Below are 12,053 nucleotides of genomic sequence, written 5' to 3'. Positions count from 1 at the left end.
CGAATATTTAATTCGGAGCTAGCATTCAATATCTGGTTAGTAGCAGATACCAGGAGATAGCTAGCAAAGTTAATTAGTCTTGGCTTGGACTAATTTCCCAAATTGTGGCCCATTACTGGCGACGAACATGTTTCCACTTTGTAGAAGAATCGATGTTGCTGTGAAATCTGAGAGTAAAGGGAAAAGTTGTGAAGATTTTCTTCCTCCAATTAATTCACAAGCAATTAAATCGACGATAATAGTAAAAGCTTCCATTCTTAGATGTTAAATAAAAAAAGATCATAGCCATTCCATGAAGAGTCTGCTCGTAAACTTTAGAATTTCCTGCATGCTATTAGAAATCTCTATCTCGAGATGTAGAGAAAAAATGAATCGATAAGGGTTGCACTAAACTGTTTGAATGTCATTTAAGAAATTAGAGGAATTTCGTACTAGCACCAGAAATCACTTTTATTCCTTCTTTAATTTAGCATGTGCATTGATTATTTTACATATAATTTACATTTGTCCTGCTTTGGAAATCGTTGATTTACAAATTCCGATTGGATTGAGAACTTGAGTTGAAAATTTGTTTCAACTTTCACTGCATTACAATTCATCATAAACTCTTATTCTTAATTTAAGCTTCGTCAGATTATATTGGAATTTGGAATTTAGAAAATTCAACATGAACTGGTAGAACCATCAATATTGTGCACAAGGTGTTAATTTACGTGAATGCATGAGAAAAAAGTAATCCTTCTGCTTACATTAAAATAAGTAGTTTTGAAGACACTTTTGTATGTGAGTACAGAAAAGACGTTTAAAACCTTACGTTAAGAATATTCCATTACACGAGTAGTAGAAGAGAGAATGCCGAAATGCATTCAGGACAAACTGATACTTTTGAATAAAGTAGAGTGAATAGTCCTAGTGATCCTGGCTCTTTCCCTCTTGATAGCAGACGATACGTCTCACGTGATCAAGTTGAATGAACTGAAGCAATCACCTGTTTAATTTTGCAGTTCTGAGAAAATGGTGCAGGTGGGATGCGAAGAAGGAGAGAAGTGCACTTCCAGGATATCATCTGTGCTGCAATTCCCGCATGCACATCAGTCCTACAAGTGCATATGTGGCTTGATACACGTTAAAGTAATCTTCCATGCAACGTTTTCCTGATAGATCGAAAACTACTCTGTACTCTTATTTCTAGCGGTTAGTTGAATAGCAATCATAAATGTACTGGTATTTGTTGACATACTCTTGAACTCTTGTTAAGAATGGCTGAGATTTTGTATCCTGGAGTTGTCCTCAATGTTTACTTTTGTTTACTGGGCAAGAATTTGAGTTTGATAGAAAACAAAAGAAATTGGAGCTTTAATCAAGCATTCATTCTTTTCACTAATTCTTTGCAGAGATGAATAATTGAATAATATTTTCAGCCTGCAACAAGAACAATTGGCGCAGTTACAGTGTTTCTCATTTCCATGAATTTCTTCTGGGTCATTTTGACTTATTCTGATACAAAAGATGTCTCAGTAGGCTCAGCTGTACTTTACAGCACTTATGTGCTAGCAGTTATTGTGTCAACATTTGCATTATTCCTTGGAGTGAGCAGAAAACGGTACAAACTTCTTCTACCGTTTATTTTTATTCAGGTTATCTTCCGCTCTTCCTGAATACCGCAGCTGTATTGAGAGGAAATTAATCTAAGCGAAAAAGGAATTCAAAAATTGGATTACAATTTTATGACAAGCAATCGGATAGTAACTTTGTAATGAACAAGTCTTTACATGTTTTGATGACCTACTCTAGACATTACAAGCTGATCAGAAGAACATCAATTCGTTTACCGCTCATTATGACTATGTACTTGATAGAAGATAAGCAATCCAAAAAGATCTGAATGTTATGCTAATCAGTCAAAAAGTAAGCAATCCTTTGTGACTCAGATAGTGACAGCATTGGCTTCAATAGTGTTTCTCATTATTGTCATAATATTTGCTGTGTGCAATACATGGCATCTCATCCATCCACATGTCAGACTACTGTTGGAGGATTCAGCAAATCAAAGTAAGAAGCAAGATGTGATTTTTATATCTTCTTTTTAAAATGTCACAACATAAATCGAAGAGAAAAGAAAAAAACACAGTTACGAAGCATCGATTTAGATAGTTGTAGAGGAACGTCAAACTCATTCAATTCATTCCTTCCTAAATTCGTAAATTTCAGATCAACCAAAAGAGTTATTAATATGCTTTCTGGCTGTTCATATTTTACTGTCTCTATGGTCAACTCGTATAGTGTGCACGTGCTATCGATATTTCGATGAACTTGAAAACCTTTATAAGTTACATGTCTTTATCTGAGAAAGATAAAAATCGATAATCGGTAATTAGAGAGTTCGAAAAGCAGTTTTTTTGAATGGTACACATTCCGTCAACTCAATGTTTCTAGAAGAAAATAAAATCTGTGATTATAATTTGAAGCGTAAAATAAGACTCTATGGATTGATTATAGCATTGTAAATAATATAAATTTTTACCACAAATTAGATATCACGTAGCACGTGAATACTTCCGAGATATCACGGATTATTCAAATGTGTAGCTTTTCTTCACTCCAGCAAATAGAGTCTATTTTGTTGTTTCTTTGCATAACATTATCGGTTGATTTAATCTAAACTGTTCAAATTGTTACATATTTCTTTTCCAATCATAAAAAATATTGAAATTCAGTAAATATTTTGTTTTCTATAGACAAGCGAGAAAAAGGTGTAATACTTTCATATATTCTGCCAAAAAAATTAAGCTGGACTTTGGCGGATTTTGAATCACAACTGATTTGGTAAGTGAACAAAGTACTCAATTATGAGTCATTTTCGCATTTTCGTTATTATGATATCCAAAACAGGAATAGAATAATCAAATATTTCTGGATGAAAATGGGATTTTTTGGTGACAAATGAAATAAGAATACATTTCTGCTAATTTCTGCTAATAAATCGAAATAAGTTTTTGGGCAAAGTGTAGGCAACCTCTAAAAAGGATGCCATATCTGCTCTTAATTATGATAGTTTGTGTGCTAGAATTTCGCTATAGAAGGCGATGATTAATTTATACCTTTGTGACAAAGGTATAAGTTAATCATCACATTACCAAAACTGGTTTGATTGCTTTTGATCATTTTATGGAAATTAAATGACATTAATACTTTTCAAATTAACCGGCTTGAACCAGCAATATAGTAGTAGTGGTGGATTTTGGTGTGACAGCAAGAGACATTTTTGTTGGTAGTTGAAAGGAGCAAAGCATTTGCAGGATGAAATGGGCAAGCAGTCTAGCTGAAGTGATTTAAGTTAACAGTAGCTCACATTCTGAGTCACTTTGGCTATGAAGTGATCAGAGGTTATTATTAATGTTGCTTGATTAAGATAAACTTTTTCAACGCTCCTAAAATTGCAACGAGAATTGAAGATTCAATGAAACAACGAGAAAGGATTGATTATTCATTTATGTTTTTGAATGTTGCATTCGTGAATTGCTGCTTTGTGTGGTATTTACAATATGTGTGACATTTCATCTGATGCAGTCATTGATAATATCTGCTTATCAGGAGTACGAATAGCAATTCTTATCAGTAAGCAAACTAACAATACTCTGTCATAGTTAATATTAGTGCAGCTTATCAGTACAACCGCTTGCTTCTATCCAATTGATTACTTCATTTACGGTCAATGATTATTTGCTGGTTGGACACGAACAATTCACTGATTTCGATTTTCTCCAATATTTAAGAGATAAATAATTTCTTTTGAATTAAGGAACCCTTTCAACAGCTTTCATATATTATCACATATATATACGAGTGCTAATAGCAATTCTAGATAAGAAGAAGAATTTCACATGTAATACTTATTAAAATAGTGGAAAAAGAAATTCTGTGTGCTGTATAAGAGGCGCTAATGTCTCAGTGACAGACAGTAATGTAGAATGGTCGTTAAAAGTAAGACTAATTGTCATTTCATCCGATTAATTGTATTCAAAAACTTGTCAAAGTTTTTTTTCAGCAATACAATGCAGATTAATCGTTTAATACTTTTCCTATACTTATATCAGACATTTCAATGCACAAATATGGCAATGGGTAATATTAATGATGATGGAGAAGCAATGAGTGGAAAAGAATTAAAATTACAAAATGTAAGTTTCATCTTCTCATCATAGCCATCTAAATATATTGAAGTATCGATCGAACAAAGTGGAATGATTGATTGGTTATTAGTGCAATTTCAGTATAAATGCAACGAGCAAAACAAGGATAATCAGGTTGTTGACTCGATCGATCCACTGAAATACATGGATTTGTTATTGCAGAAGACAATCAATAATTTCTCGGCCATTATTGATGTGACACGACAGCAATATATTGCCAACCTCCGTGACAAATATGCAAGTATCGTTGAGCATTTCACAAAAAATCATCTTCTAGCAAGAAAATAATTAAAACAAAAGTAAGTCGAAAAACGAAGACTGCAATTGTTAGCACTTCGATGACCGCTACTTTCCTTCAGATTTAAATTTTAGGTGCAATTCAAGAATACATTCGACAAAGCTCAAGCAATGAAAGATGATGACAGTTCGATGACATCGTTCCATGGACATCAATATGACGAGAGAACCATACCCTGCGGTACAGTGGAAATTAGGAGAGGAAGGGATGAGAATTAAAGAGGATACTGTAAAAGAGAGAAGTTTAATTACGAACAAATTGAAATATGGATCCGGTAATGATCAGTGCTATTCTAGAAATGTTTTTCAGCCGGTGAGAATTGCTTCACTCAACATACACTCCAAGAAAGGACGTTTAATCGGACAGCGAAGTTGCTGAGACATACGGCACTGAGACGTGCATTCCTGAATACACCAAGTAAATCCGTTGAACGGAAGTCCAGCAATCCTGAAATTCACGTAAACGTTGAACGACAAGCAAAGGATTTCTACGTTTCGTCTGACATTCCACTAAAAGGCGGAAATTCATGAAATTATTTAGCTTAAAGTGATACTGTCTTGTCTATTCTTGACAAAACGGTCTGAAGGGAAATGCTGGAGAAGTGTCTGATATGTTGATGAAGTTATTCTTCAAAAAAGCAGATTATCAAATATTTTTCTTTTTTTACTGATAGTATCACTAAAGGTCAAATTATCACAACTTTTGAATAGATCGTATTTGATCTATTGACTTAAAAATCCATTATGAATCAATATTCGCAAATCAAATTTGCATATTAATTTCAGTTTTAAATGAAAAGATTGTTGGAGAAAGAACGATTAAATCAAGAAGTGACATGGAGAATGAAATGGTCACAAGTGAAAAGAATGTCACACACAGTGATAAAGTGAAAAGAGAAAAGCTTGAAGATTCTACTGAATCGATGATAACTGTTCCTGTCAAAGGTACCTTTTTGCTAATGGTGATGAACTGAGAGATGATTTAAGCTAGAATGATTAAAGGTCGCTTAGAATTATTTATGTTTCACCCAGAGATCAATGTTGCAGTTCCCGCGGTGACATCACAGCAAGTAGCAGAACTGTCGATGGGGACAGACTGGTGGAATGGTACTTGGTTTTGGATAATCGACCTGGTTGTACTGATATTACTTCTCATCCTGATTTTGTCGTGCTGCATTTGGCATTGCGGTAGCAGTAGCAGCAGTAGTAGTAGCAAACGTTCTAACTACATCAGAATTTGATATCATAGCAAGCATTTCATTTCGCTCTTACTAGATACGTTAATTCATGGAAAAAGCGATTTGAAACAGTCGAGGAATTCAGTTATATTCCGGAAAAGCATATTTCAATCCTGTTTCCGGCTAATAGATTTAAATTAGATTACAATTGTTAAAGTAAAACAATGCGTTCTGTGTACGATTTACTTTTGATGCTGTAATGTTGTTTGTGAAATGAAATACTTTTTATAAGCAAACCTGAAATGAATTTATAGTTAAACAAATTTTTTCCATTCTTAAAATTTTTGACGGAAAATTATTACTGGCTGAAAATGGGAAAAGTATAGCAAGCAAGAAAGTATCAATCAGTGAAATTATCAATTTATTCTCTTCTACACATACAAAATGATCGTTCGAATTCATATTTACAAATAAATCACTGAAGAAATAAGAAAAGGAAATTGAACAAATTTTAAAAACAAAATACTGAAAGTAATAATGAGGCGTTGTTCTATGATTTAAACCATCGATCAGAGTTAATTAGCTTAGAACGTCGAGGAGAAATGAGGAAGAAAGGCACAAATCATCGCATTTCTACATTTGAGATGATGACTCTCTCTACTGATTCATTCGGAGAGAATTTTGCCAATGGAAGATTGAAAATCTGAGAAGAAACAAGAGTACTCGACGTTCAATAAATTCAAAAACAGTAAAATCATTTTGAAGTCACCGGTTGTAAGCTAATAAATACGGAATACAATCATGAATAACTACATGTATGTAGTAAACCTGTACACCTATTAATTAATGTTAACATTTAACGTGACGTACCTGTCGTTGACATCACGTGATGGATTATTTCACTGGTAAGTGTGTTCTCTAGACAGGCAGCTATATTTAAAATGAAAATCGCTGAAAGACTTAGCTGAGAAATAAAGGAATCCCTAACAGAATTACTCATTGTAATTACAATTGAACAGAATTTGAAATACAATCTCGAGCATAAGGTGATGATCAATGAGTATCATAGAAAAACGAGTAAGTAATTCGAAGAGTCACCACCATCTAAAATTCTCTGAGAGAGAGAGAGAGAGAGACGTCCTCTTGGTGGTCACTGTTAGTTTCTCTTTCGTCCGATATCCACGGAAATGCGAATGGATTACACCCGTTTGTCGCCAGTACGTAAAGTGCTGCTGCTGCTGAAGAAACGTACGAGGTCTAAGATATTTGCACGCTAAATCTGAACGTAGTTAAATTGATTCAGATAAAGCTGAAACTTAAACAGCAAGCAATAATCAAAAAATCATGATGGTAAATGAATATTCCGGGAAATTTTCCTGACAACTCTATTTTTTTGAACCATCTTTTGGATTTGTCAAATTAACCGGTGACTTTATGGTGCCTGTTACGGCTGCACTACTACTCATCAGCGGTGCAAACATATGCTGAGTTTCGGACCATGAACCTCCGCTTCCGACTAGGGATGTCGCAGTAGCAGTAGTTCCGGGCCATATTCCTGAATATTGCTTGGACAGATTCTCCATAGCAATCATTCGTTGCAAATGCTGCATGTAATTAGCAGCTGCAAGTTGTTGCTGATAACCGCTAAGTACAAAGGACGTCAGATCAGTTCCTGTAGTTATAGCGGCACCATTTGTGGTACTTATTGCTGGAACAAATGTAGGCAATTTGGTTAGGGAGACCGCTTGACTGACACCTCCGATCGGTCGTGATCGGTCAACTTCCGGACTTACAGATGATGCAACCGTGCTTACCGGAGTTGATGTGCTGCAAGAAATCAAGACTAAATGAAATGGTCAGATACATATCAAAGACGAGACTCACTTCATTAGAAGACAAATACCGCTCTGCGCTTACATTACCGATTATAATGAAAACATCAAATGATTTCATCTGACACTTCAAAATTCTCACTCTTTCTCTTACTATTTCTCTAATTGTCACTACTTTAGCAGTACTTATTGATCAGTCTTTCCTTTTGGTTCTGTTTTTAATTAACTTACTACCTGGCTCCGTCCGAATTCGTCATATTCGGTTCGTTATTTGTACCAGCAATGGTTGCAGCCGGAGAGCGACGGAGCGGTTCCGTTGTATCTTTTAATGAAGTGGCTGTCAGGGCAGTAGCGTTCAACAGAGCAGGCGTTGTCGCCATAAATGCTGCCGCAGCCGGACTGATCATCGATTCCGCTGCAAATCTTCTTCAATGATTATCATTTATGATGCTTCAACCAAGCAATGTTCCTTATTCATTACTGTTTGGATGAATTTAACAAACCTATTGCTTGATGCTGTGCAGTCATCGCAGCCATGATTGCTGCCGGATCGGCGCTATTCTCAGCGGACTGTTGCACAGCGGCAGCAGCAAGGAGCGCGTAAGGATGTGGTTGCATTAGAGGATGAGAGGTCCGCGGAACATGGGAAGCTGTGTGTCCGTAAGGGTGTACTGCGGAAGTTCTCTCTTGCTTCCTCCATTTCGCCCTTCGATTTTGAAACCAAACCTCAAATAAACAGTATGTTCCTTTGTCTCAAATTAGTTAAATGAAAACGAGAAACAGGGAAATTTCTACCTGAACTCTTGCTTCCGTAAGAATAACTCGTTGTGCTAATTCTTCCCTGAAAAAAATTATTTGGGTAAATTTCTAAAATTAAGAACTTTGCATAAATGTATGTAGCAAGTGGAAGGGTAATCTTTTTTGGTAGCAACTGTAATTTTATTTAAAATGGATGTAATAAAATTAAAAGAACAATTTAATAAAGGTTGATAATTCTGTGGCATGGCATGTCATGCATCATTTTGTATTTCGATACATCACATATGCATTAAATTCTTTTCATCATGTGAACATTAGTAGAGAAGATAACCGTAGTTAGTTAATTTATCAAATTGACAGTGTTGAATAGAATGACAACTGTGACAGGACGACAGGTGTTTTGCAGGTCCCTCTAATTAGGAAATTAATCGTTATCAACTTAACCAAAAAACGATGAGGACGGACGGGAAGTAGGCAAGTATAGGATCATCTAAAGAGGATAGAAAAAGGAAATTAAGTGTTTTCCCACGTGGGGGGGCATTTATCGTCGTCATCGCAACCATACTATTTCGCGAATAATAGAAATAATAATTTGTTGTAATTATGCGCTTATGTCATTCGTCGGTATTTTTCTCTTTTTGAATTCGTTTAAACTGATAATTAGTCTTCTATCATTCTATATTTATTGGTATCACAATAAGTACTATCATCAGATGAAGAAATTGGAGAACGGAAGCCATCTATCGCTACTTGAATGAATTGCAGATGTTTTTGATTGTTGCCAAATGAAAGAAAGAAAGATTTTATCGGCTTTGCCAGATCATTAATGAGAAATTATCTAAGAGACATTTCTGGATTACTTTGTTTCAGTTATGCGCTTTTGTCACTTTTATCCTTCCACCAATGCAGAAAAGAAATTTGTTTTAGCATCTCAGACTCTGTCATTCTTATCAAACACTGATAGATAGTATCAGTACAGTACACAGCTTTATTGCTTATCTCTTTGACAATTTCAATAATTGCGATCAATTAAATTCAGAAAATAATTGGACCTAGCATTAACTTACTGAATCGTTTCATTATTGACAGAACAATTATTCAATATATGTGACGAAGGAGGCTTAAAAGGAGTTATTCCGCAGAGATTTTTAGCATAGACAATGAATTCGTTTTTATAAATTTCTGTAAAGTACCTGGTAAAAACATCAGGATAATGTGTCCTTGCGAATACTTTTTCCAACTCGTCTAACTGATAAGCGGAAAATGTTGTCCGATATCGGCGCTGTTTCCGCTTTCCGTTATCCTCAGGACTGTTGGAGCAAGAGGACGGTCGGTCACTGACGGCCGAAAAATCCTACGGAAAGCAAAGATGTGTCCATCTTATGTGGTTTGTCACTAATGAATAATCATTAATGATTGCTTAATTACTTTATTCTTGCTGGTTTATCGCTACTCACTGTTTAGTTATTAATGACTGCTTAATTGGTTACCTATTGACAATTCTCTTTCTTAATGCTTAATTATTAAAGGCCACTTAATTAATTACTTATTGATAGTTTTTCCCTGCTCACTCATTGATTAGTTATTAATGGCTATTTACGTCTTCAGGCTGGAATTAAGTTGTTTTTCACTTTTTGCTTCATCGCTTTTAGGAGAGCATTTATTTATCTATCGATATATTATATTAATAATGGAAAAGAAATAAAACGAATGAAAAGTTAAAGCTATACGGAATAGTCATCTCAAAAATACTATGCTATTGAAGTAAATAAATTGCTTACATTTGATACGGAAGGCTTCATACTGTGACCGGTTGTTCCTGAATATTACAAGGATTGTTATCATTTTCACTGATATTTGTTAACAAATGTTGCACTATATGAAGCATAGGAAGTTTTGTTTCAGTAAGGCATCAAATGTTAAATGAAGTAAATAATGCGGAATATGGAGCTAGACTATCTATGCTCTCCGGAAACTTAAGCAAATTCCGATTCGGACAGCATCCGTCCAATTCATCTGCTAACGGATTTTCACTCATCGACAAGAGTTTAATTTAAATGAGAAAGTGAGGAATTTCTGCCATAACAACAAGGTTACTTCACCGACTACCCGTCATGCTAGCTGGATCAGATCATTTTTTTGTCCGCTGCAATAAGGGTTCTGAGGTTCTGGACTACTTTTTCCGTTCTGGAAACGATCCGATATTCATGAGACGGAAGATTCGTGAGACCGGCCAATGACATACATATAGTCCAACATATACTGCTTTAGCTATTTATTTCTATGAAATGTGTCAGACGGGTGGTAGGAATAATTGCAGAATTAAGAGAAGGAGAATGAATGCAAGCAGGTGCAGGAGGCAGAACGAAGTGCAGGCTGCATTGCAAATCATTTCAAGCCATTAGCTTGGATGGACATTGTGACTCACCTGTCGCTAGCACTAGCAAAGGAGCAGAATCAGAAACTGTGTCCGGTTTGCCGGTGGTCAGTGCAACTGTCAACTGACCACTCCGACAGTCCTAGGAAGCAGTTTGTAAGGAAATGAAGGAATGAAAACCTGCTGAAGACTCGCTGCCACCTGCATTATTATTACTTTGTCGCTCATCATCGCTATCCTTCCTGTGAATTGCTTTGCTCCTCGTAGTTGTAGCTGTTAGGGCGGAAATTGCGAATGGAGAATTCAGGAACGAATTTGTTTCGCTGGGTTTCGCTAATGCCGCCACCGAAAAACCTATGGAAATAACAAATAGGATAAGCTTGGCTATTTTTTAAAATTATTTACAATGAAACAAATTCCTGAACCATCACAACAAAAACAAAAAAGTGTTAGGTTCATTTTTTTTTCTTATCGAACAATTCGCTGAAATGTTTCAATTCAACAACTGAGCTGGGACACTTCTCGAGGGTACCTTCAGCTTTGCTTTATAGGAACTATCGGGAAGGCTGGAACCAGCAACCCTTTGTATACCTGTAATTGAATTAGAAAGGAAATACCGTTTGAAAGGGAATTAGTGGAACCATTTGAAGAAGTTATGCTTGTTTGTTGTTGTTGTTGCTGTGCGAATATCACTTTCTGTTGCTCATATAATAATTGCGTCATTGTAAGGGGTGGACGAAGTAGAAAAGGTGCCAAATTAGGTACCGTAGTTGGCACCACAGTTGGCGTTTTTGACGCTGCTTCTTGTGACTTGCTATCTTCGTCACCGGGATCAACCTCTACGGTGTCAGGTGCTTCTGTTTCCTCCGAACAACTTGTAGTAGTCAATAATTTTTCGGGCATTCAATTTTATAGCACAAAATTTTGACGAAATTTTTAAAATTTCGTTTTTAAAAAGAAAAATAAATTTTCAGTGATGCACAGCGTCTTCAAATTTTGTTCCAACCTGAAAAAGAAATATGTAGCAAAAAATGAGTGAACAAATTAAATAAATTATTTTGCGAAGAAATAAAAGCAAACTTATTAAGTTATTAACGCTTAGCAGGAAAGAAAAATGTGGTAAAAAGCAGAGACAATTGTTAGCTCAAAAGTGAAATTCGATTTCAACAAGAAATATTAGTCAAATAATTGCATTAAGAGAGATGATTAGTAGTATTTAAGCAAGAGAACACACAGCTAGCAGATACCATGCCTATTTCATATCAAATCATCCGTGACTAATTGAAATAAGACCAATCGCAAAGTTAAGTGCTGGGTCGCAAGAGTTATGGATTCTGCAAATGGCCACCACTTGGCGCTCTTGGCAGTCCCTGGTGGGCGCTTTTTTGCAAGACATTGTGATTAACAAATTACCAGA

The 12,053-nt window shown here is 35.6% G+C and overlaps 3 protein-coding genes across 3 annotated transcripts; 2 read left to right on the top strand and 1 right to left on the bottom strand.

Annotated features, from left to right (window-relative positions):
* Nucleotides 1–721: 721 nt before the first annotated feature.
* On the top strand, nucleotides 722–2,311 carry Bm16918 (Uncharacterized protein; the record flags this gene model as incomplete). Its single annotated transcript, XM_043082648.1, has 4 exons — nucleotides 722–732; nucleotides 1,005–1,131; nucleotides 1,422–1,603; nucleotides 2,212–2,311. The coding sequence occupies 4 exons, from the start codon at nucleotides 722–724 to the stop codon at nucleotides 2,309–2,311; spliced, it is 420 nt and encodes a 139-aa protein (XP_042938582.1).
* A 1,804-nt stretch (nucleotides 2,312–4,115) lies between these two features.
* Bm10763 (Zinc finger, C2H2 type family protein) lies at nucleotides 4,116–5,731 on the top strand (the record flags this gene model as incomplete). Its single annotated transcript, XM_043082647.1, has 6 exons — nucleotides 4,116–4,181; nucleotides 4,275–4,430; nucleotides 4,566–4,671; nucleotides 4,801–5,007; nucleotides 5,277–5,435; nucleotides 5,538–5,731. The coding sequence occupies 6 exons, from the start codon at nucleotides 4,116–4,118 to the stop codon at nucleotides 5,729–5,731; spliced, it is 888 nt and encodes a 295-aa protein (XP_042938581.1).
* A 1,322-nt stretch (nucleotides 5,732–7,053) lies between these two features.
* Nucleotides 7,054–11,539, bottom strand: Bma-alr-1 (Homeobox domain containing protein; the record flags this gene model as incomplete). Its single annotated transcript, XM_001898294.2, has 8 exons — nucleotides 7,054–7,495; nucleotides 7,735–7,915; nucleotides 8,004–8,226; nucleotides 8,296–8,341; nucleotides 9,453–9,613; nucleotides 10,041–10,078; nucleotides 10,817–10,990; nucleotides 11,254–11,539. 8 exons carry the CDS (start codon nucleotides 11,537–11,539, stop codon nucleotides 7,054–7,056), a joined length of 1,551 nt encoding a protein of 516 aa, XP_001898329.2.
* Nucleotides 11,540–12,053: the final 514 nt, after the last annotated feature.

The sequence above is a fragment of the Brugia malayi genome (genome assembly GCF_000002995.4).
Source record: "Brugia malayi strain FR3 genome assembly, contig: Bm_007, whole genome shotgun sequence".
Lineage (NCBI taxonomy): Eukaryota > Metazoa > Nematoda > Chromadorea > Rhabditida > Onchocercidae > Brugia > Brugia malayi.
Note: the sequence above shows the minus strand (reverse complement) of the source record. Positions and strands in the feature narration are given on the sequence as shown.